Source organism: Heterocephalus glaber, unplaced genomic scaffold, assembly GCF_053883595.1.
Source record: "Heterocephalus glaber isolate CG9 unplaced genomic scaffold, H.glaber_assembly_v1.0 deba00001472, whole genome shotgun sequence".
NCBI classification, from domain to species: Eukaryota; Metazoa; Chordata; class Mammalia; order Rodentia; family Bathyergidae; genus Heterocephalus; species Heterocephalus glaber.
Window position 1 is genome coordinate 10,661,435 of NW_028258315.1, and position 23,589 is coordinate 10,685,023.

At 41.0% G+C, this 23,589-nt stretch overlaps 1 protein-coding gene and 1 long non-coding RNA gene across 2 annotated transcripts; one reads left to right on the plus strand and one right to left on the minus strand.

Annotated features, from left to right (window-relative positions):
* Window positions 1-524: 524 nt before the first annotated feature.
* Window positions 525-2,355, minus strand: LOC147826185 (uncharacterized). The gene is made up of 2 exons (XR_015439306.1): window positions 2,041-2,355; window positions 525-942 (listed from the first exon to the last, which is right to left on the minus strand). It is a non-coding gene; the product is annotated as an uncharacterized LOC147826185 (long non-coding RNA).
* Window positions 1,402-20,542, plus strand: Smim13 (small integral membrane protein 13). The gene is made up of 2 exons (XM_004847696.4): window positions 1,402-1,932; window positions 16,428-20,542. The coding sequence occupies exons 1-2, from the start codon at window positions 1,857-1,859 to the stop codon at window positions 16,613-16,615; spliced, it is 264 nt and encodes an 87-aa protein (XP_004847753.1). The 5' UTR covers window positions 1,402-1,856; the 3' UTR covers window positions 16,616-20,542.
* The last annotated feature ends 3,047 nt before the right edge of the window (window positions 20,543-23,589 follow it).

The following is a 23,589-nucleotide window of genomic DNA, read 5'->3' on the forward strand; positions in this document are numbered from 1 at the left end:
TTTTCCCCAGCCTCCCCAAACTAAAGTGACACCTCTGTCTTCACCATACTATCCTGCTTATTTTCATTCCAGGAATTCGCAGTTCCTGCACTTTCCCTATTTATGCTCGTTGTCTGTATCCTCTTAACTATAATATATGCATCTTAAGCATAGGCACCTTGTTTACCCTATTCATTGCTGTAACCCCAGCACCTAGAACAGTGCCTGAGATCTGCAGGTATTCCATACAGGTATGCAAATGAAAGAGAAGACTGAAGTCTTAAAATAATTTCTTTCAGTTCTTCTGTCTTTTAACCATATTTTTTTAAAAATGTGTTTTATTTATGCAACAGAATTGAATCATCTATGAAAACAGCATAAACTGATATTTTCCTAAATATTATCTTAATTGCACTGGGCTCATTCTCTCTTCACAGGAACATTATTAAATCTTTTGCAAAAAAAAGTAATTATTGCTTATTTTCATATACAGTATTTGTTCACAATGCTGTTTCATGGGGAATCCAGCTCATACACTAAGGCAGTGGGGAATAGCCAATATTTATTAAATCAAGGAACTGCTGCTTAAAATATGTTTTTGCAGATAGAAAACAGGGAACAGAAAAGTACTGCAGGGAGCAACAGAGTCAGGAAAATGTGAAGGCTCTGATTCCTCCTAAAAGAGGGACACACCTATCCTTTTCTGGGGGCACTGTTTTCACGAATGAATGTAATCTGGCAGAAATGGCGAGTTTTAATTTCAAACGGAGGTCCAGTAGCTGAGATTATTAAAGTGTCTTGTTTCACAGACGTTTGTTCGAGTGAGGCGAAATCTTCAGCTGTGGGTCACGTGTCGCTTGGTTTCAAGAAAGCAACTGAATCAAACTCCCAATTCTGGTAGGTGAATTAAGGGGACAGCAGATGTCCTTAAGTGACCCGCCAGTCATTTCTGAAATACGTTACCTAGGAAAACACAGAACACAACAACTGTTGCTGAGGGAAAAGGTCAGTTCTGGCCCTGAACCTTATCTTGATCAAGGACGCAATTCCTCCGAAGTCCCAAGTATCTAAGCTTCGCTCCAGGCAATAGGGTTGGGTTCACGTGCAACCAGTTTTGCAGGCAGCCACCTCCCTTTCTTACCTCTGTGTACTTAAAACGACCCCGTGAGCCAAGCAAGAGTTGAAATCTCACTGGAGCCTCGGCACAGTGCATGAGAGCCTACAGTGCACGTTGTGAGGCCACTAGTCCGTACTCCCCAGAAAGAGCGCCGGGCAGAGAGAGCCCAAAGACTCAGGGGGTGGAGGGAGTCGCGAAGCCCCGAGCGACGGGGCATTCTGGGAGTTGTAGTTCATGCGAAGCGGCCCCCTGCGGCCTCCGTCGGGCTCCGCACTCCATCTCCCAGCCACCCTCGCGCCGAGGCGGAGGCGAGCGGAGGGGGCGCTTGGTGATGAGCTCCCTCACCGGGAGGAGGGCCTGGGTCCGAGTCGCAGCTGCGACCGCCGACAGGAGAGATTATCAGGCGTCCCTTGGGACCGAGGGATTCTCTCGCGGGCGGCAGCCAGGGCCCTGTGGCTGCCGTGCGTCCTCGTGCTTGCCCTCTCCTCAGACGCACAGCGTCCGCCATGGAAGCGCATCCGGCCACCGCCGGGGTCTCCGGGCGCCGCGGCCCCGGCTCCCCAGAACGATGAGGGGGTAGGGGCGCCCCGCTCCGTCCGCCCCCGAGAGAAGGAGGGTCGGGGACCGGTCGTGGTGCACTTCCCGCCTCCGTGCCACCTCTGGGGGGCGCTGCCGAGGGGCGCCCGCCGCCCATGCCGCCCCGGGGCCCCGCCAACCACAGCTGAAGCCCGCGTGCTGCCCGCGTCCTGAGGCCGCCAAGATGTGGCACAGTGTGGGGCTGACCCTGCTGGTCTTCGTGGCCACGCTGCTGATCGTCCTGTTGCTGATGGTGTGCGGTGAGTGAGGGCGTCCGTCGCGGGGCAGCTCCACGCGCCGGCTGAGCTCGGGTCCCTGGCTCGCCGGTGCGGTCTCGTCCGCAAACCAATCTTCGGTTGGCCCCTTACCTCCCACGAGTGAGCTTCCAGGAGATGCGCCCCCGACCGGCTGACATCCTGGAGAAGGACAGGGCAGGATCCAGGACTGGGCATCTTGACTCCACGGGAAACCCGGTATCTTCAGCGACTGCCCTTCACTGCTCTCCTTGCCACTGTCTGCCCAGATTGTGACCCTGGTCTGTGCTCGAAGGGGAAGTGATTGGTTACTCCTTTTTCTTTTTGACATGTTCTGACCCTAATGGTAATGGGAGGTTTCACTGTCTGTTTAATCAGGGATTGGGACACACTTCCGTTTTCAGAACACGTGAAATTGTTTACTTCGAGTTCTTCAGCCAAATTCCGAGCAGAGGTGTTGAGAACAGGCAGAACTTAGAAACAGCAGCTATATTAAACTTCCAGGGTCAGGTAACCTAACTCTCTGTTCTCAACAATGGTGCTATTTTGTTTACTGTGGGTAATTTTCTTCTTGGAATGGGAGTAGGCTAAACTCTCTTTCAAAGCGATGTTAGCAAAATTTTAGATGTTTTTTTCTTTATACACGGTAACTGATAACCACAGGTGTCAGAAAAGAGGCTGAGCAGTTGCGAACATTTGTTTGTAAGACTGAATTATGGGTTCAGGCTGATGCAGCAGTTGATGAGAATTGGTAATAAATACTATAGAGAGCTTGTGTATTGTATGTTATTTAATTTTTATTTGGTGCATGGAACCCAGAATTCACACTTGCTAAGTACATATTCCTCCATTGAGATGCACCACCAACCCTAAATGGTGTTTTGTGTTTTTTGGGTTGTTCTCCAGCGACACCAGACCTAAAAAGCTTTTCTAATGAGATAAAATAGTTGAATAACCTTTCTCAACTTCATGCTTGTGAGGTCACCATTTTGGTCTGATTGTAGGTGTTTAAGTTTCTTTAAGTAAGGAAAATGGATCCTTGTGATGTATTTGCATGTGGTGAAATATCTTATCCTTTCAAATTTGGACCTACAAGCTGCCTAGACGCGGGGATCTGACATTCAGACAGACCATACCTTGGATAGAATAGTTGCTAAACTTACTTTGAGACATCAGAAGTCAACCCCCTTACTCATCTCTCAAGAGCTATTTGACTATATATTTATACTCAATTTCTAAAGGTGCCTTTAGTTTCAGGAAACATGGAATAAGAGAGGTGGAGTATAACACCTTGTTTTGTTTGGAATGGGCAAGCACTAATAGTTTCATGAAGTAGTCCAAAAAGATTTTCTTGTTGCTGACCTAATGGAGTAAGGTAGCCAGCCTCTTGTTTTGACTGGAGTGGGACCTGGGCTTGAGAGAAGGGAAGGAGTTAAGAATTAAGAAACTAGGTTGCTATATTAGTTTGCTAGGGCTGCCACGGCCAAAATACGACAGACTGGGTCTGTGGTATTAACAAAACTTCATTTTCTCACATTCCTGGAGGCTTGAACTCTTGAGGTAATGTGTGATCGGGGCTGATTTTCTTCTGAGGGCTCTCTCCTTGCCTTAGTGATAGCCATCTTTTCCCTGTACCTTCATGTGGACTTTCTTCTCTTCTGAGAGGACACCAGTCACTGTATTATGGCCCTCACCCTTATGACCTTATATTGATATAGAGCGTATGATATGGACCTCCAAACAGTATACTCCCAACCTGCTAGATGTCCGATACACTGAGTTCCTGTTCTCTAAAATCAAAGAATGGATTCTAGAAACAACAGAGGTTAAGAGCAGAAAGTAGTTTTTGAGAGAAAGATAGCTCTAAGAGAGACAGAAGGGGTCCTGGAAATGTGGGTTTCCCGGGGACTCTGCTTTTCAAAGGAGTTTTATAGAGCAAAACCATGAGGTGAGGCGGGGATAAGGTGGGACAAAACTATAGTCAACTAAGAAGATAATATTGATCCAGTGGAAAAATCACATGGTGGGACAAAACTGTGGTCAGCCAACAAGATCACAAGTACAGTCGCTTAGGGAATATTGATTAAATGGGGATCAAATGGGAAAGCAAGTCTTGTAGTAAGCAAGCCTACATGGAACAGATACAAGGACATTCCAGGAAGGAATGGGCAGGGGAGGTTTTGGTCCCCACCCAAGGTGATTGACACTTATTTAGAATATCAGTCCCTGCTCTTCATCCCTAGGGGAAGTATGTGGATGTAGTCATTTCTCTTGTCTTGAAGCCTGACCTTCAGTGAATGCACTTCCAGCCACAGTTGTAATGTTCTTATCTTCTGCACTGACTTGGGGCGCTTGCCCTGTCTGCCTGTAATACTCCTACCTTTATTATGTCTATAATAACATAACATTAGTTATGCCTTTAAAGGCCTTATCTCCAAATGCAGTCACATTGGGAGTTAGGACTTCAACATATGAATTTGCCAGGGGAAGAAGGGTCACTGTTCAGTGTGCAGTACCAATGTCTTCAGCACTGACTGAATGTAGGGAATAGCTGGATAGTTTAGGCAGCTGCCCATAAGACAATTGTTCCTACCTTTCTGGTGGTCACAAGCCTTGTGAAGATCTGGTGAATGCTGTGAACAGTTAGAAAAATGTACAAGTGTACTTTTTTCCTCCCTATGTCAGATTTCATGGACTCCCCTTCCTTACATCCAAACATAGAGGTTCAGATTGAGAGCCTATGCCCTTTGAGCTGGGTCCTCTGTTCTCTGATGGCAGTCAGTTCTGCACACCGAGTGTTGAGTGCCCTCTAGGCTCTGAAATCAGACTGTATGATGGTGTCTGCCAGGAGGAATCATAGCTTAGTTTCAGATCTGACAGGCTCTTTCATGTAGTGAATTCTGATTTTCAAATTTAGGGAGGTTTTCCTTCTAAGATGTTTCCATCCTCCACAGTTCACTGAAGCTGCCCTTGTCAAGGTCAGTGACAAGTGGTCTCCTGGGGAATTGCCCCTAGTCCTAATCAAAGGTTGATTGTCCGGGTCATTGCCATTCTTGCAGAGTTGAGTGCTCTGTCTGAGAACCATTTCTTCTGGTTTTTATACTCTGCATTTCCATGGTGTTTTTCTTTCCATAATGACTAGTTATCTTTTCCTGCTTCTCATCTAGAATTTAACCTTTTGGACCATGATTTATAATGGGAAATACATTATTTCATTACTTTCATAAGTATATAAATTATACATGTCAACGTTTATATATACATCTACCTGTCATCTCTGAAATAGAAAGTTTGTAAACTAGTATTTGCCTTTATGTAAAAATATGCATACTGTATTCAGTTTTTTCTATTATTTTTCTATTATCCTTCTGTAATGTATAAATATATATGTATGATAGTGGGGTTTTTTTGTAGTGGTACTAGGGATTAAACCTAGAGTCTGGTGTATGCTAGCCAGTTGCTCCAACCCTGAACCACATACCCCCAAAATATATTTCTATTTTCTCTCCTACCTATTCTCTTACCATTATTTTTTGGGGGACAGGGTCTTGCTGTGTAGTTCAGGGTGGCCTGTAATTTACTACATAGCCCAGCTGTCTTCAAACTCTAGAGTGCTGGGATTATAGGTGTGTGCCACCTCTCCCTATCATATTTTACCCAGTTCTAGAGGTTTTAAATACCAGCTATAGCTAATGACTAATGTTTTTGGGGTTTTTTTTACCTTTTGTTTTTGTATTTTGAGACAGGGTCTCACCGTGTGGTTCAGGCTGGCCTTGAACTCACTATGTAGCCCAGGCTGGGCTCCAACAAACTTGCAGTGGTCTGCCTGCCTCAGCTTCCCAAGTGCTGGGATTATTAGCATGTGCCATGGTGTCTGGCCACTGGAAAATTTTTATCTCCAGCTCTCAGGTATCAAACTTTTGTTAATAACTCAACTTGGAGCTCTAGTAAGTGTCTCAAATTTAATACATCTAAAACAGAACTCTTAATTTCTAATACCTGCTTCTTGCCCACCTCCTCTCCCTTGTACAAATCTTCTGTTTTGTCACCTTAAAAAATAGTTTTCTGTGATCACTGTGCTGCTGTCCACCACTGTTCCCACCACCACCACCACCACCACTACCTTTAGCTTGCCTAAGTTTCCTAACCAGTCTTTACTCCAGCCCATCTTTTCTTTATATCCACTTTCACATACTGGCCAGACTGTTTTAATAAGAAAGTATTTTATCAGAAGTTGTAACAGAAGAAATAAAGTTTCAGAAATCAGTAGTACTCATAAAAAATACCTTTCAACCCTCAGTTTCATCTTCCTCCAAATTATTGACATCTGTATTTCTAAATAACATTCATTGCTATATCTAGACTTTGCAATTTTAGACATTACTTATTAACTGAGGTATTATTCTTTCTCTGCTTGCCTTGAAAAACACAATTTTTGGTTAACTTAATAGTCAGGATTTATGTTTAGACTGTGTAAATATTATTCCTTGCTATCATTCCTCTCCATTTTCTTAAAATAAGTAATTGCCTTTTAAATCTACCTTTTTTTTTGGTATGTACCCACTGTTACTTGTCCCCCATTTTCATAACATAATTACATGCACTCATCAGTATTTCCCATATTTACAAAGAAATTGTTTTTTTTTTCCCCTACCCAGCCCAGAGCCTTCCGTTCTGTCACTCACATAGAAAGCTGTATATTCTCTGCTTCCCCTGTTGCACTCCTGTTTTCTGGATCGCAGGTTATCATCTTTCTCAGTTATCATCTTTCTCTTATTTTGTAGGAGCACATTTTCTAGTAGCTTTCTAAGAAAAAAATGGGTAGAAACTTTTGAGCCAACATGGGCTCTAAAGTGTCATTTACCAATAATTTGAATAGAGGTTGCAAATAATTTTCATACAGAATTTAAAAAGTATTGCTCTGTTGATTTCTAGCTTCCAGTCTGATGTTGAGAAATCCCTTGTTTTCTCCTTGTCCTGATACATGACTTGCTTTTTCTTTCTAGTTGTTTTTTGGATAGCCTTTCATCATTGGTATTCTGAAATGTCTTGATATACCTTGTATGTGTCTTCCAATTTTTCTTGATCCTTTTAATTTATAGTTTTTTCATTTCTGGAAATGTTTTCTACTGGACCTTTGTTAGTTTTCTCCCCTCTTTTTCTCTGTTATGTGTGGACTCTCTGAAACTTCTGTTAGTTGGATGTTGTATCTCTGGCTGATCTTTAATTTTATCTCCTATTTTCTGTCTTACTCTCAGCCTTCTCCTTACTTCTGGGAGGTTTTATCTTCCCTCTTTTATATTAAATTTTTCCTTTAGATATACAGTTTGAAGTTGAGCTTTCTTGTTCTTTGATTATTCCTCTTCTGTAGCATGTGTTCTGTAAGGTATGCGTTATCTCCCTATAAGCATATGGTTTTTATATTTTTTAAGAAGGTTTTCTTTTTGCATTGTCTTTATTTCTCCTATGTTTTCTTTCTGCTTGTTTGCTTTGGACTCTTTCTTGATTGGAGGTTTGCTGTAGATGTCTAATGATCTGTTCATATTTAAGGGTGAGGTAATAAGAGATAATGATAAATTCTCTGTCAGCTCAGGGCTTATGGCAGGACGATTAGGCAATGATTTAGCCTTTCTCTAGGTGTATTCCTCTAGGTGTATCTCCTAGTATCTGAAGATTTATTCTGTTGGGATTCAATTTCCAGAAAAGTATTTATTCTCTTGTTCCTGATGAAACAGTACAAACCAAGTGCCTGGTCTTGGAAAGCAGAATGAAGTCACAAACCAAAAGGAGGAAGTTAGGAGAGTTTTCATTGGAAATAAGAAGAAAAAAACACTCCTGAGGGGCCAGGGATGTAGCTCAGTGGTTCCACTGCCTGCCTTGCTAGCTCAAGGTCCTGAGTTCGATCCCTGATACCAAAAAAACCCAAAAAACCCCAAAAACATTCCTGGTTCTTCAGGAAGGGAATCCAAAAGGTGGACTTTCTTCATGACCCCTCAGTTCAGAACTTTTTAGGGATAAGCAGAGCATGAGACTCTTTAGTGGCTACCTATCAGAGGTGATTCTGTGAATTTAAAATGACCAGTTGAGACTCAGGTGCTCTAATCTAGTTCCTCAGCAGGTAGTGTTTAAAGAAAATTAGGATTTTAGAGAAAAACTGGTTATTTTTGCATTTTAAATTCCTTGAAACTCAAGAGTTTGATAGGGAGGTGCTGCAACTCCTTTTAGTAGGGAAGGGGTTGCTTTCCATTCTGCCTGAGGAAGTTATTTTTTGGTCCTAAGTCCTAATTCACTGCCCATTCTTTTCTTTTTTTTTTTTTTTTTTTTTGGTACTGGGGATCAAACTCGTGACCTTCCACCAGCAAGGGGGGGGGGACGGACACGACCACTGAGCTAAATCCCCAGCCCTGCCCATTCTTATTTTAATTCTATCAATGCAGATTACCTGACTGTATCTCAGGCCCTTTCCCTAGCTAGCTGCCTTATTCATAAGCTAACTAAATAAACTATTTACACTGTTGAGTATTATAAATTTGCCTATCTTTATAAGTACACTTTTAACCAGTCTTTTTTTGTTTATTGTATTTTTTTTTTTTGGTTACCGGGGATCGAACTTGGGACCTTGTGCTTGCAAGGCAGGCAGAGGAACCACTGAGCTAAATCCCCAGCCCTGTTTATTGTATTTTGCCTCCAGCTGGTAACCCCTTCTTTCATCGGGGTTTTATTCCTTTGCTTTGCTAGACTGATTTATCATTTTCTCCTTATAATAATCTTTTCAAAATGTCCCACCTGCTGAAAACCCATCCTCCAGTGGCTTCCCATTTCCATTGAAATACAATTCAGATTTCTTACTGTGGCCAACAAAGATCTACGCAATGTAGTATGGCCCCCATTTCTCCATTTTTCCTGCTAACATTCCATGACAGGCCCACCTTGTACCCTCTGTAGGGCATCTGCCCTTAGTCTTCCTCTGGTTCTCCATATACCTAGTTCCTCATCATTCAGGTTTTATATCAAATGTCATCTCAGACCTTCCCTGACCACCTGGGGTAGCCAGTTTATTTACTTTTTCTCTTTTGCCCTTAGTTTTCAGAGAACTTTGTTTTATCTGAAATGAGCTATTTCATAAATCTCTCACATTTACTCTCTCACAGGACAAAATCACAATTTAGTTTCATATTAATCTATTAAACCAATACTCTTAGACCAAGTTTCTCTGAAATACGAGTTTATGGAGTTGTTACAGATGCTAGCCTGAAGAGGACTCAATCCTGTGATAAGTTCTGTGACTACCAGCAGCCTGGCTAGATTACACTTGGAAATATGTACATCCTACTTGAGAGTCAAGAGCATTTTTATAATAAAAATCTAGGGGAGGAAGAGGAAAGCATACTTTTTTTTTTTACTGTGAATTTACATTGGCTATGGATAGGATGGGTAGGATAACACAAATGGAAAAAGTTTTGGAATAGGAGGGCAGTCCATAAGGAGAAATACTTACTGCTTCTGGATTGGTTAGGTATAGTAGTTTAGAAAGGTTATATGTAAACTGGAGGCTGTGGCACCTGGGAGCTGGCTGTCAGAGGTCTGATTAACTTATTTATCTCTTCACCTCCCACCTCCTGGCCTTTGTAATTAAATTGAGGACATCTCAGAATTTTTCTTAACTGATAATTTATAAAAAGAGTTCGTTCACTTAGGCATCTGCAGTGGTGACTTCAGCCTGACTTCTGACTCAGTATTGATAGAAATAATCTGCTTGATTGTCTCTGAAGGACTATGCAAGTTAATGAGTTGTTTGTGAGTTCTGACCTGGAAATAATCTTATGTTTTAGAATCATCACTATGTTTTTTTGGTAGTGATGCCCCTGGCTAGGAGGGTCCTTGCTGTAGTAATAATGAAAATCAATAAAACTAAAGCATAAGCTTTAATTAAAAGTAAGGGAAAATAGCCGGGCATGGTTTTGCATGGTTTTGCGTGGTGGCACACGCCTGTGATCCCAGCACTCAGGGGGCTGAGGCAGGAGGACTGCTATGAGTTTGAGGCCAGCCTGGTCTACATAGTGAGTTCAAGGGCAGCTTGAATTACATAGCCAGGCCCTGTCTCAAAAAACCAAAAAAAAGTAAGAGAAAATAAAGGGGCAGTAGCTCTGACAAAGATGAAGTTGGTCCCCTCACAAGGAAAGCAGGAGCAAATAGGGAAAGTACTCCAATTTGTTGAGCTGTAGGGGCTCACTCTGATGTAGGTGATTTATTTAGTTGTTGTTGTAGTTAGCAGGTCACAGGTAGTTAACAGGTCACACCCATTTCCCCAGCCAGCTTTGCCACACCCTAATCTCCTATCTCCGTCACTGAGCTCAGCTGCACCCATAATCATGTCTCTGTCAGGTGACAACCATAGAAAAATAACTGATTGGCAAACATCAGGTTATTTCAGGTTACTCTTTTTGTCTAAGGATTAAGTAGAAGGAACTTCATATTCTACGCCAGTTGAAACTGGCCTGTTATCTCTGTAATCCAAATTTCTTTAAAAGGTCAGACAAACTGTCTAGTTTCCACTTGGTGATATGGAACGTTAGTGCTGGTGACTCCATTTTGATGTTTAGCTTGTTCTGTGCAGATTAGTCCAAAACAAAACTCCCTTTCATTTTTATTTAACAATACAATTGGAGTATAAGCCCCAAGAATTCAGGGACCTCATCTGGTTTGTTCACTGCTCAAGCCCTGGATCCAAGAATAATCCCTGGCACATTACATAGCAGCCTCTCTCATCTGTTTGAGGAATGAAAAATATTCCTGAGTATATTAGTATAAATTATGAAGTTCTTGGTACACATAAGTCTTCAGTGGTACAAACCAGAATTGCCTCAAAATAGATAACCTTTACTTTATTCAGTAATATATACTATTTGAACCCTTATGTACATTTGCTGTAGGTGCTGGTCATGGATTCCAAAAATTAATAAAGCATGTTCTTTCCCCTTGAGGAGCTTATACTCTGGTCTGCAAGACACTTGCTCTTGTTTTCTGTGTACGCACAAAACTTTTAGGATTATTTTACCTTCCTCATTCATACCCACTCATCCATAAATGTTCCAGCATCTCTTGTAAGATAAAAATAGGAAGATAACTAAAACTTAGTTCTGTCATTAAATCACAAGTTCTGGAAGGGGATACAGCCTTAGTCATTCCTTTCAACAGTAACACTGCAAGAGTCTGAAAAGATCTAATTTAGATTCGCTATGCTTTTTCATAAAATTCATCAACCTGGGTGTGTATACTCATTCTCTCCTTATACTCTCCTTTTAAATAGATAGGAACAGACTATTCATCTCTGTGGTATAATAAAATATATATTTGGCCTTTGTCCCTAGTTATTGGCACTGGGAATACCTTGAGTGGTAAGAGCGTCTTCTGTTATTAAACTCCCTCCCCCTTTTTTTTTTTTGGTACGGGGATGGAACTCAGGTCCTTGCACTTGCAGGGCAGGCCGTGGCACCACTGAGCTAAATCCCCAGCCCATTAAAACCCTTTTTGACCACACCTGATTTTATGCCTGTGCACTTCTTCAGGTGGGGCCACTAGAAAGACCAGATACCTGATTAGAGGGTGAGGAGTTTTAGCCCCATCTCCTGACATCCAGGGAGGGCAGCAGAGCAGGAGACTGTGAGGTATAGAACCTCTTGAACAAGAAATACAAGCACATCAAATTTTGTGTATCTCAGACTGCATTCCAGATATTTCTCTTGCAGTGTTCCCCATCTCAGTATGTAAGGACAGGGGACCCTGTATGTAGGGAAAAGATAGGATGATGGCCTCACTGAGCTTTATTAAAAATTAATAAGGCAGGGCCGGGGGATTCAGCTCAGTGGTTTCGCTGCCTGCTGCACAAGCGGAAGGACCCGAGTTCGATCCCAGGTAGCTCCCCCCCGAAAAATTAATAACACAGCTTTGACTTCAGCAGCCAGATTGAGTAATTTGAAAGACAAGGACAGCTAGATTGGAGCAGTTAGAAAAACAAAGGCAAAAAATGAGGATGTTTGTAGGTAGCACAATTAACATAAGAATTATAAACTTCCCCTTTACTTAATCCTTGAACCTAAACTCCCTGTCCTTAAGGCCCCCAACTATAATCTTACTCTCCACCAGAGCTCAGAGAAAAATCCAAAGTTAGGATGAAAGACAAGCCAGGGGTAGTCAGATTCCAGGAGCCTACCTGGGACAAGGATCTCAGTAAAAAGGAGCTGCAGGCAAAATTCCAGGAGTTACTCATTCTCAGATGCTCCCTGCTCCTCCATTGCCATCTCTCTTATCCCTTTCCCCCAGGTTTAAATAAATAGTCTTTTATTTTAAACTCTGCTTCTTTAGTTCTTCTACTGATGCAGGGTTTACGATTGCCAGGAGCTGCATGTTCCAGCAGAACAGTGGCATGGCATGGGATGATGTGCACTCCGGACACTCAGGACATTACAAGTACATAGTGAAAGGTCGCCGAAGAAGGGGAGCACACACGGACGTTCAAGCAAGCTTTATTGGGGCGGCAGTCTGCAGCCTGCCGGGCTGGCTCACAGAATGGAGACCAGCAACTATGGGCTGAGCTGGAAGCTCATATAGGGATCTTGCAGGTGGGAGAGCACTAGGCCATTGGTGAGGGTGTGTGTAATTGGGGCTGGGGTATGTAGCAACAGGTTTCGGTCGGGGGGATGGAGTCACCGCTTTCAGGAAGCCCCTGTCTCTCTGGAATGTCTGACTCAGAAACCGGTGGGGCAGAAAGACCTTAGCTAGGCAGAGAGTCACTAACAAAGGGAGGTCAGGCCTTAGCTATGCGGAAGTTCCCCGTTCCTTGTGGCCAGAGTGGGGTAAGGGGAAAGGAGAGGAGGGGGCTTGCTCTGTGGGGGCTCTGAATTACCTAACACATAGCATCTAGATTATTTCAGTTGTCAGTGAGGCCTCCCTCACCTCTGTAAGATTGCATATATATATATATATATATATTATACACACACACACGCACACGGCGTCTTTCCTCTTTGCGTTATTTTTTCGTATATTCCTTCATTAACATTGGACAAATAGGTTGCAATATGGATAGTGTTTGGAACATAGTATATGCTTGTTGTTGGGTAGTTTGCTTCTAAAAAGTGGCTTGGTGACTAAATGTTGCCAGTGTAGCAGTTGTTTGCCTCTCCTTCCAGAGTTGGATTCCAGGTTCTTCTCGTCTCAAACAAAGAATTGAATGAAATGAGCAAAAAGGAGTGAGTTTATTCGATAAAGTAAAAGTGCAGAGTGGGAAAGAAACTGGCTGTCCAAAGCAAGCTTGGGCTGTGCTGTGTAAATAGAAGAAGAGGGTAAGAGTAAAGATTAAAGAAGTACATTCAGCATGGGCTATCCTGGAAAGCTAAGATAGCATGCTCTTCATGGCTCTCGCCTCTCCTTTTATGCTGCCCTTGAATAATTGGATAATGTGAGGCTATCGAGAACAAGAGGCTTGTAGATTGTGACACTTTATATGTAGAATTTATGCTTATAGGCAATGGGGAGCTGTTCAAGAGTTTTTAGTAGGAACTTTAGAAGCTACAGTGTGTGTGTGAGGGGGAGGCTAGAGCACAGCAACAAGTTAGGAGGTTTATGTTGTGTTGATAAAGTTTGAACTAAGGTGACAACAGTAGAGGCTGGGAATGGAGGTGGCTTTCTGATTGTAGGATGACCTAGGCACACTGTCTGCTTTGTCACTGTTAAGGGGTATGTGTGATTTGACATTTTTGAAGAGAATTAGAACCCTAGGAGAAGATCAGAGTTCAGGTGGACATAAGGAGAGGAGTACTTACTGATCTAGAGTCAGACCTTCCTTTCTCCAGAGGTTGGCTTGGTTGTGCCCCTTAAGTCAAGCTGACCTGATCCTAGGCAGACTGTAATTTGCAGGCTTGGTATAGTGCCCAGTCCTAGGTTTCTGCTGTGCCCGGCACCATCCAGGAGTTGGTAAGAGGATTTGACTGAGGTGGACCTGTGCCTGTGTGATCAACTTATGTGGCCAGCACTGCCACCTGAGAGCTATATGACTTGAACAATGCTTCCCACCTCTAATTTTAGTAAATAAGTGAATTCACAAATGATGTGATCTGGGAAATCTCTTGAGGAAAGGAAGCTTTCTGTTTGATGTTGTTAGTACAATTGAATAAGTAGGAGTTAATTGATGTTTAAAAAGTGGGTTTTCAAAGACTAAATCTGGTTTTGGAAAGGGAAGCTAGTCTTAGTTTAATGTGGTATTACTTAGGACCCCCCCCCGCCCCTATTGGGGATTGAACCCCAGGACTTTTGCACTGAGCTACATGCCTAGCTCTTATTTTTATGTTGAGACAAGGTCTCGCTAAGTCACTGAGTTCCCCAGGTTGGATTCAGACTCAGAATCGGCCTCCAAGTGTTCAGGTATTACAGGTGTACGCCACCATTACTGGTTGTGTTTTACTTAGAATAATATCTATTGGATTAAATCCTTGAAGTTAGTCTTCTAGTGTCAGGGAATCTATGTTAAACATTTTTTGTTGATGTTGTTTCAGAGATTGTGAAAAAAAACATTCTGTAACATTAAAACATTCCCTAAAGTGGACATTATATTGGTCTGCTTTTAACATTGGGGTAGAAAAGTAAATTGGATTTTATTTTCACAAAGTGCTAGATATTGGAATATGCTGTGGTCCATTGCTACTCATTGAAACTGGAGTGTTCAGAGTAGCAGGCATCAAGAAAATACATTAACAGCTGGACCTGGTGGTGTACCCTTGTAATCCCAGCACTCGGAGGCTAAAGCAGGAGGATTGCAAGTTAGCCCATGCAACTTACTGCCTTAAACTAAAAAACAAAAAAAAAGTGCTGGGGATGTAATTCAGTGTGAAGGCCCTGTTCAGTCCCTGGTTCTACAAACAAAGCCATACACACAAAACATACATCAACAGTAAAATCTTTGCAATGGTTAATTTTAACTTACATTCTTTTTTGTGTGGTTCTTTTTTTTGGTACTGGGGATTGAACTCGGGTCCTTGTGCTTGCGTAGCAGGTGGTGAAACCACTGAGCTAAATCCCCAGGCATTAACTTATGTTCTTAATGGTTCAGAGCTACTGAGCCCAGATGTAGAGGTTTTATCTGTTTTAATTCTGTTTGCTCCTTTGTTCGCTGATCTGTATTTTTAAAATCTTGAACCTAAGATATTGTTTCTGGGTTTATTCTTTTATTGTGTAATTAAAGAAACTTTAGTTCCAAGAACGTTATTTCTAGAAATGTATTAATACCTTGGATTTGACTGAAGTTTTCCTAGTGCTTAGTGCTATTGTTGCCACTACTCATTATTTTTGATTCGCATTCATATAAATTTGCTCTTACTCAATAACACTGAGATATGAATGTCCAAGTCAGTAGTCAACTATATTCTTTCTCAAGAAAATGCTCTCAAAAATTGATTTTAATATAATAAGCACTTTTACTTGGGTATCATAATTATAACATTATAACATTAATTTGGAAGCAGCAAGCTTGGATTCAAATTTCGTGAAAACAAACTATTTTTGCCTTCACTGAATGAGTTTATCTATATGTCTTGTACATCTTAAATGCTTAATAAATATGTGTTACATATGTATTATCACAGCTTATTTGTATTGTACCTTAAAACCTTGGTTTGCAAGCATAGTGTGTTCTAGAAACATGCTTGTAATCCAAAACATTTGTATATCAAAGCAAATTTCCCCATAAGAAGTAATGGAAACTTATGATTTGTTCCACAACCCAAAAATATTCATATAAGAATGATTACAGTACTGTAATGTAATACAAAATGTATTGAAAAATAAACAAGTTACCCTGTACTTACCTTTTAAAACCTTTGTGGCTGGTCTAAGGGAGACGAGAGAAGAGAAGTAACACAACTTTGACTATGACTAATGGAATCAGTTATCTGTTGGCTCAATGGAATCTTTTTCTTTTTGTTTAACAAGGAACCTAGCCAATGACACTTGCTTCTGGCTCTTTTTGAGGATTTAATGAAAGATGACGTTGCATTGTTGTTAAACATATTAATCGCTCGCTCTGCTTCAGCCTTCTTGAGGTGGGGCTTTTCTACACAGTTTTGCACTGTTCCCCACATTTTACATATCTCCCTAATCTCATTTGAAGTGAGGGATTCTTCCTCCTTTTTGTCCTCCTCCTCTGCAAATGAGATCTCCACAATGTTGGCAGATGATCATCCACAATCCAGCAGCAAGAGAGAGCAAGAGAACCATTGGCTCAGTTTTGATCATAGGACATTGAGCCTCATGTACTACTCATATTGCAACACATTGCTCATTTATCAGGTTAAAATTTATTAGAAATATTTGCTGGTCTTGCAGAACACTCACTGAATAAGTTACATTCCAAGGTTTTGCTGTAAATAGTTTTGTCACACCTCCCCCATTAACTAATATTCTGAATTGATAACATTATATGTAATAATTCTTTTGTCTTTCTTTAGGTTGGTATTTTGTATGGCATCTGTTTTTGTCTAAATTCAAGTTTCTGCGGGAACTAGTGGGAGACACAGGATCCCAAGAGGGAGATCATGAGCCTTTGGGTTCTGAAACTGAAGAAGATAGTTCATCCTCTCCGCACAAGATGAGATCTGCTCGCCAGAGGAGGGCACCTGCGGATGAAGGCCACTGACTGCAGACACATTCCTTTATCATCCTCAGCAAAAGGCGATCTCACGCCTGTGTCTTCAGCAACTTCACTTTGAAATTTGCTATATGACAGAAGAACATTTGTACTTGGATTTTAAATCCAGTTCCAAAAAAGATGTACGTGTAAGCCATACAGAAATAAAGGGAATTGAAGCCAAATAGGGCCATGAAAATGTCATCTTAAAGGTAATATTTTGCTTCACTAGCTTTCTGCTTAACACAAGCCTAGGCTCTTGTGCTTCTATTTTGCACTGATGTGAGTCTGGTAAAATTTTCAGGCTTGAAAAAAACTTATTTTTTATTTGTCATAAAATGGACTCTGTTCTTCACTTTTTAACATGTCTGAAATGTGGATGCTCCTCATTACAGTCACCCAGGTCATAGTCATGTAATTATCCTAGCTTGCACATGTGTGAATTTACAGCTTATTGTACTGTCATCACCTTAACTGATGTATGTGTTGTTGGCATCAAATGTGTCAGTTTAAGGAGCGTTTTAAAATGTCTTCAAAAAGATAATACTATAACCTGGCATTGAAACGAAAGCTTATCATGTATGCACAAAAGCATGGAAACAGAGCCGTGGGGCATACATTTGATAAAAGTGAAGCAAATATTCATCATTGGAGGAATGATTGAAATTTCATATTTTCTTGCAAAGCAATCACAAAAATACTTGATAGGACCTAAGAAAGGAAGATACCTACAGGTAGATGAAGCTGTACTAGCCTTTATTGGAGAGGCACATGAAAAAGGATTGCCTGTCACATGCCATACGATGCAGTTGAAGGCAGAAGAAATTGCCAGAACCCCTCGAGATCCATAACAAAATTCAGAGCAACAAGAGGCTGGTGTGACTGATTCATGTGTGGAGCAGGACTATTGTTAAGGCATCAAACATTGTTTGGTCCAATGCTTCCCACTGATAATAAACAGAAGACAGCATGGCACGCCCTTTAAAGAAGCGCTCCGTCATCACCAGTACTCTTGACAATACCCAGGGCTGTGCTCTGTGGGGAGATGCAGACACCAGCTGTGACATGAAAAGTGATTCAGAAGAGTTGGACTCGGAATACGAAGTTACAGTTATAACTTAACCAGTGTATTTCACACATTCTTACTGTATACACAAAATAGACATGTTAAGAATCTGTATAACTTTAAAAGCACTGTTAACAATATAAAATAAGCATTGAACTGAAATGAGGCATTGTGTCATAGTGTAATGGACAGTGGTTTTTCTTAGTAATACATATGGTGCATCTTAACTGATGGTATCTTAGAGAATGATAGTTGTATTTCTTTTCAAAATAGTGTTTATTTATTGGGGACTAAATTCTGACTTAGAATATTAAAATTTTTATCTTCTATGAAATGTTTTTTTCATTAACCTATTCAAAATTTTAGAGTAGTATTTTAATCTTAAGAACCATCTTCTACTTCAGGAAGACTAGGAATAGTCACTCCTTTGTATAGGAGGAGTTTATGCTCAAGGCCTGTGTTGTGGAGAAAATACTTCTCCACAGACAATTCAGTGCAAGACCTCAAAGATACTGGGTATTAAAAATATGTGGGTGAAACTACCTGCTTAACTGTAAAATGACCCTTACCAGGTTTCCATGTTTGTCTTAACTGAACTTTGAACGGAGCATTAGCATGAAAGAGAGATAGGAATTGAAGAATTGTTCTGTTTAGTGGTCCCTGCTTTGTACAAGAATGAAATGCAAAGCCAGCTTAGTTTATGAATCTGTGTTCTTTTTATGTTTTTGGCCTTTTTTCTCAAGAACTAGTCATCACCTCTATTTTATGGTGATATTTAAATATGTGTGATACCTCATTCTTCATACTGACAATTTTGTTTATTAACAATCCACTGGCTCTTCCCCAAGTTGTTCTATTCCTCATGAACACCTCTTTGCTGATGCTGTACTAGAAGGGAATTCACAGAGCATAACTGTAGTTTGTATGTTTGCTGGGGGAAGAGTCCCACCAGCTGAGAATGGGGCACAATTATTTTGTCTTCATTTCTGTACTGGCTGTAAATGTGACTGACTGGGGCCTAAAAAGTAGCACGTTTCTAGCATTAATTTTAATGTTTCATATTTTGCTAGTGCTAAATAACATTAAAATTGTCATCAGACAAAAATGTGCAACAGTGTCTTGAGACTTAGCAGATATTTAAATTAGATTTTTCAGTCTGATGTTTTGAACTCTGGATTTTGTTTTATGTTTGTGTTTTAGGGTGGATGTCTAAGGTTTAAATAATAATTGTTGCTGGAAAACTTTAGCTGTCAGGTTTCCTGTTATGTCAGTATTAAAGGACGATGGCTGATGTAACCTTCGCTCCAATCCATAGTTCTGCCCAAATACAAGTTAATCCGTGTAAAGCTGTAGATGTTGGGCACTATTTATTTATCCTTCAAGCGTGTCTTGCTATGTAGAATTTTAAGAAATGTTCTGCTTAACTTACTTGAAATATATACCTAAAAACATGGCTCATACTCCTTGGAGAGAGTAAAAAGAAATGACTGATGCCAATGTGAAGAGTCGACAGACTAATCCTTTATCTAAGCCTTTTTCATTTCATGCACCTGACCTACCATAGTGTATATGTCTAAGGCCAATATGAGAGGGAAGAGAAATAGTTAATGCAGGATTAGTTCTGTGATACGGTGTTTCTGTCCTTTTTCCTGTTTTAGTGCTTTTGTAACTGAACTTACCAGAATGACATTACAATAGCATTTTCAGTCTCTGGAAAGTGGACTAGCCTGTGGTTGATGTTAACATTTAAAAGGTTATGAACATTGAAATTATAAATATTAGAATCTTGCCTGAACTCTTCCCAAAAATGACGGTGATCAAATATGCCATCTTTTTCAGGATTAATTCTAAAATTGTCTCAGGTAGATTGTCTCATTTCTTGCTCACCCAACCATTCCCAAATCTTTTGCCTCTGAAACTTTTTGTGAAAAATTGCCTGTATTGTAGCATTATTCAGATTTTAATGCCAAAAACACTAATTATTTGTATAGCATGTTTAAATGAGGTTTTGAATATTTACATGAACTTAAATATAGAACACTTAATGGATGTTCACAGTGGAAAGAGATGTGTAGTAGACAGCTATTTCACAGACATGTTAACCCATTTCTTTAGATGTCATTAGGGTTAAGAACCATTTCAAATTATTTTGCTGAAAGTTTAGAATATATAAAGTAATGAATTCACAAAATATGACATCTTAAAACATGTTGAAAGATTTTAAAGTAGTGCATTTTTCCTCGTAAGAGTAACAGTTTTGAAGTTATACATCAATGATGCAATCTTTTTTAAAGTCAGTTTTTCTTAAAAGGTATATTTTATGTAACATGTAATCAGTTAACTAGATTTTGCTTGGTAAACTCAGTACTTTTATATTTCAAGTTGGCTTTAAAAAGCCATGAGCAGTCCTCAAAGTTTTTCGGTTATGGAATCTAGAATTAAAGCACCTTGTATTGTCTGGTTTTGAGTGTCCCAGAGTTTAAAAGCATAAAGAATAACATTTTATCTTATATTAAAGTTACATTTCCATTTGTTGTGTCCATGTCATATGAGGAATGTTTAACATTACCCTCCAAGTGAGTTCTATGCATAACCATTTACCAAATACTGCTGATGTGGTTTCTCCAAGGAAGCATCCTGCGCTGTGCTGTGATGCATTGTCATCTTGCTGCTTGACAAATAGGTCTGTAAGGAATTAGAACCGTGTATGTTAACAGTACCTGTGTATAATAAGACATAAAATTAAAGATGAGGAATGTGCGCAAATGATCAATTCAGTGTTTTTTAAATTGGTCAGTACTATATCTAAAGTTGTGGTTTGTATGTTTTAACTTTCATGGCACAGAATAAATTAAAATTAAAACAAACAAGTTGTATATATCTCATTGGTAAAGGATAAGTATGAAGGGCACTTTGGACACAAAGGGATTTTGCGAACAGCCATTTTTACTAAGGGTCCACATTTCACCTCCTAAGAATCGAGAAGGTAACAATGGTGTTCTTCAGTGCTGTCAAAGTAATTGACATAGAACCTAAAGAATGTGTATCCTTAGACCGAAATATATTTACCACATTAACCTTTTTGCTTTCTCATACCCAACACCCTCAGTCACTTTACCATAGATCGTGTCTCACATTTTTGTTAGTATTCACCATGAGGAAGATTGATGAACCTGGGTCAGGCCAAGTAAAAAGATTGAGGCATGCCTTTGAGAACACACTTGAGCTAGGAATCACGAATTTCAATTTTGGGGCCCAAGTTGTGATTTTTCTCGAGCATTGCTCATCTGCCAGATATGTATAGAAAAAAGTGAATTTTGTCAGGATCTGACTTTGAAAGGCAGTCCTGTCTGAAGAGCAGAGTCGTTACAGATTGACCCTGGGATTTGGAGTCAGTTGTAAGAATTGCCAGTAGGCATTGGTAGATTGGATGAGTGGAAATGGATAGGGTTTGAAAATAGTGTGGCATGTGATGGATAGAGTAGGTTTGAGGTGAAGATTAGGATGCCAGAGGTGAAACAGCTCTGGGCAGTGATGCAAACTACAGCCATGGATGGATCAAGGGGAACGTGAGACTCTGACTCACTCTCGGGTGCTGAGTGAGCCATCAGCATGGTCACTAGCACTTCCACGTGATGGCAGAAGTTAGAAGATGACTGAGCTGGGGGCCAGGTCAGGGATGGAGAAGCCTGACCTCAGGGCTAGGGATATCACGTGACTCTTAAAAAGAGGGAGGGGTGTACTGAAAATGGAGTGCTGGGAGGCAGGGGCTGCGAGAACGCTTTCTTCATCCTGGCCCCTGGCAGCTCTGCAAGCCAGTATGTGCATTACTATATCATCTGTAAGTACTTAACTGAGTGAGGAAAATGATGCTGTTCGTGGAGAACTTTGTGGGAGTAAGGGAAGGGAAAGGAGGGAAGAACAGCACAAGCCTCACTAAGAATCTTGAAGGGGTAGAAGTGTTCCAGGCAGAGGACAGGATGATTTTAGCGGAAAAAGCATGTGCAAAGGCAGAGTCATGGGAACATGCCTTGTTGGGAAGCTACTGTATTTCCCCCCAAATAAGACCTAGCTGGAAAATAATCAGCCTTGAAAACTAGAGATCAAAAATGCCAGTCCCAATCAGCGCGTCCTTGCTTTATTGGCAACTTGGTCCAGGAATTGCTCAGTTCATTGGAAAAAGTCAGTTGAAAAAGGGAGTCACAAAAACATACATTCACCCTACACTATTTCTAGGTAAGGCCAAGGCTTTTGTTGGTGAGTTTAGACCCATTAGAGTTGCATCTTTTTCTTTACAAAAGTCAGACTTAATTCTATGATTACTAATAGTTTTGTTCTCTCAGAATTAGAACAAGAACAGAACCTTGTAAAGAGTTTTACTGTATCATCATGGTACCGTAGTTGCAGTTCTATTACGTAATAAGCCCTCAAATTACGGCCTGAACATACTGCTTGGGTTAATTAGGTTAATGTAAGAGTCATCTGTCTTGGGCCAGGAATTTAGCTTAGTGGTTTCACCACCTGCTGCGCAAGCACAAGGACCCGAGTTCGATCCCTGGTACCGAAAGAAAAAGTCATCTGCCTCTTGTTATCTATAGCATGTACCCAGGGAAACATCCAGATCTCAGCTGTATTGACTTACAACCAACTTCAGTTACAACCAGCCCTTGGGAACTGATTGAGTTCGTAAATCAAGGGTGCACTGTACTACATTTTACTATGTAAACAACAGTATGTTTGTAGTTAACTGGAAAATATCCATATTTTATAGTTGCTTTACTGAGGTGGACAGAATCTTTTTATCTTTGAACAGTTTTCTCCAAAACATCCAGCTAAGCATTCATAGAAACAGCAGTCCTCTTTTTCATTGTAATAGTTACTTATGTAATTACAGTATCAGAGCAACTAGAATAAGCAGGTGTGGGGACACGTTCGGTTAAACTTGGAAGTCATTTGCTGAGAACCGAGCCATGTGAGTGTACAGGACAGATCCTCCATCCTTGCCTACGCACCCCACTCTGACAGGGACTGGGCATCTTGCTGCAGATCCAGTCCCAACCGCAGCCTGGAACTCTCACCCTTCTGCAGAATGCCCACACCTGTCTGTACCTGCCCTCTCCTTCCAGAAAGCCTATCTCAAATGAATCCCTCCTGTGGGTTGGATTCCATCTCATCCACCTTTTAGCAAATTGACGCTATCAGTGATTTCTTCTGTGTGTTCAGTCACTCCCTATGAACTGGATTGTCCCTTCAGCACTTAAATGTATTTATTAAATATAAAAGAATGAAGGAAGTGGGTATGGTGGCACATGCCTGTAATTCCAATTCTGGTAGACTGAGACAAAGATGCCAAGTTCTGGCCCATCTTGGGCAATTGAGTGATTTAGAGAGACCTACCTTGTTTCAAAATTAAGGGTGTGAGTGCCGGAGACGCAGCTCAGTGCAAAGGCCCTGGGGTGAAGGAAAGACAGCCCTCCACTTCATACCAGACCCTGCTAAAATAGTTAACCTCTGTGACTCCACTGACACAATTTGAAGGACATTTTCCGGTCCCCAGCTAGGCCTGAGCATGTGTTGTGGTTGCTCGTTCCTTCCTGTCTGCTTGCATAACCCTTGAACTCTCCTGACTGCACCAATTTCGTTCCCGCCCACCTGGTCACACCTCCGTCTCCTCGGTTTGCAGCTGTATCTTGCCACTAAGTGCCAAGAGTTCCTGAGCCTAGGTTCCAGCCCTTTCCTTACTCTGGGCTGTTTGTGAGTTCAGCTACTGTCTGTTTGCCAGTGGGGCCCACGACTCTGTCTCTTGCGCCAGCTGCCCTCAGTATCCTCTCAGTAGCTCCTCTTGGCTGTCTTGTGTGCTAGTCATACCCCAAATCTGCAAAGTCAAATTGATTTATAGTATCTTTTCAAATTAAAC

Excerpts from the sequence above, each read along its gene's own strand:
- Smim13 (XM_004847696.4), top strand. The coding sequence starts at position 1,857 with ATGTGGCACAGTGTGGGGCTGACCCTGCTGGTCTTCGTGGCCACGCTG. Across the intron at positions 1,933-16,427 it reads CCTGTTGCTGATGGTGTGCG|GTTGGTATTTTGTATGGCAT; the intron begins GTGAGTGAGGGC and ends GTCTTTCTTTAG.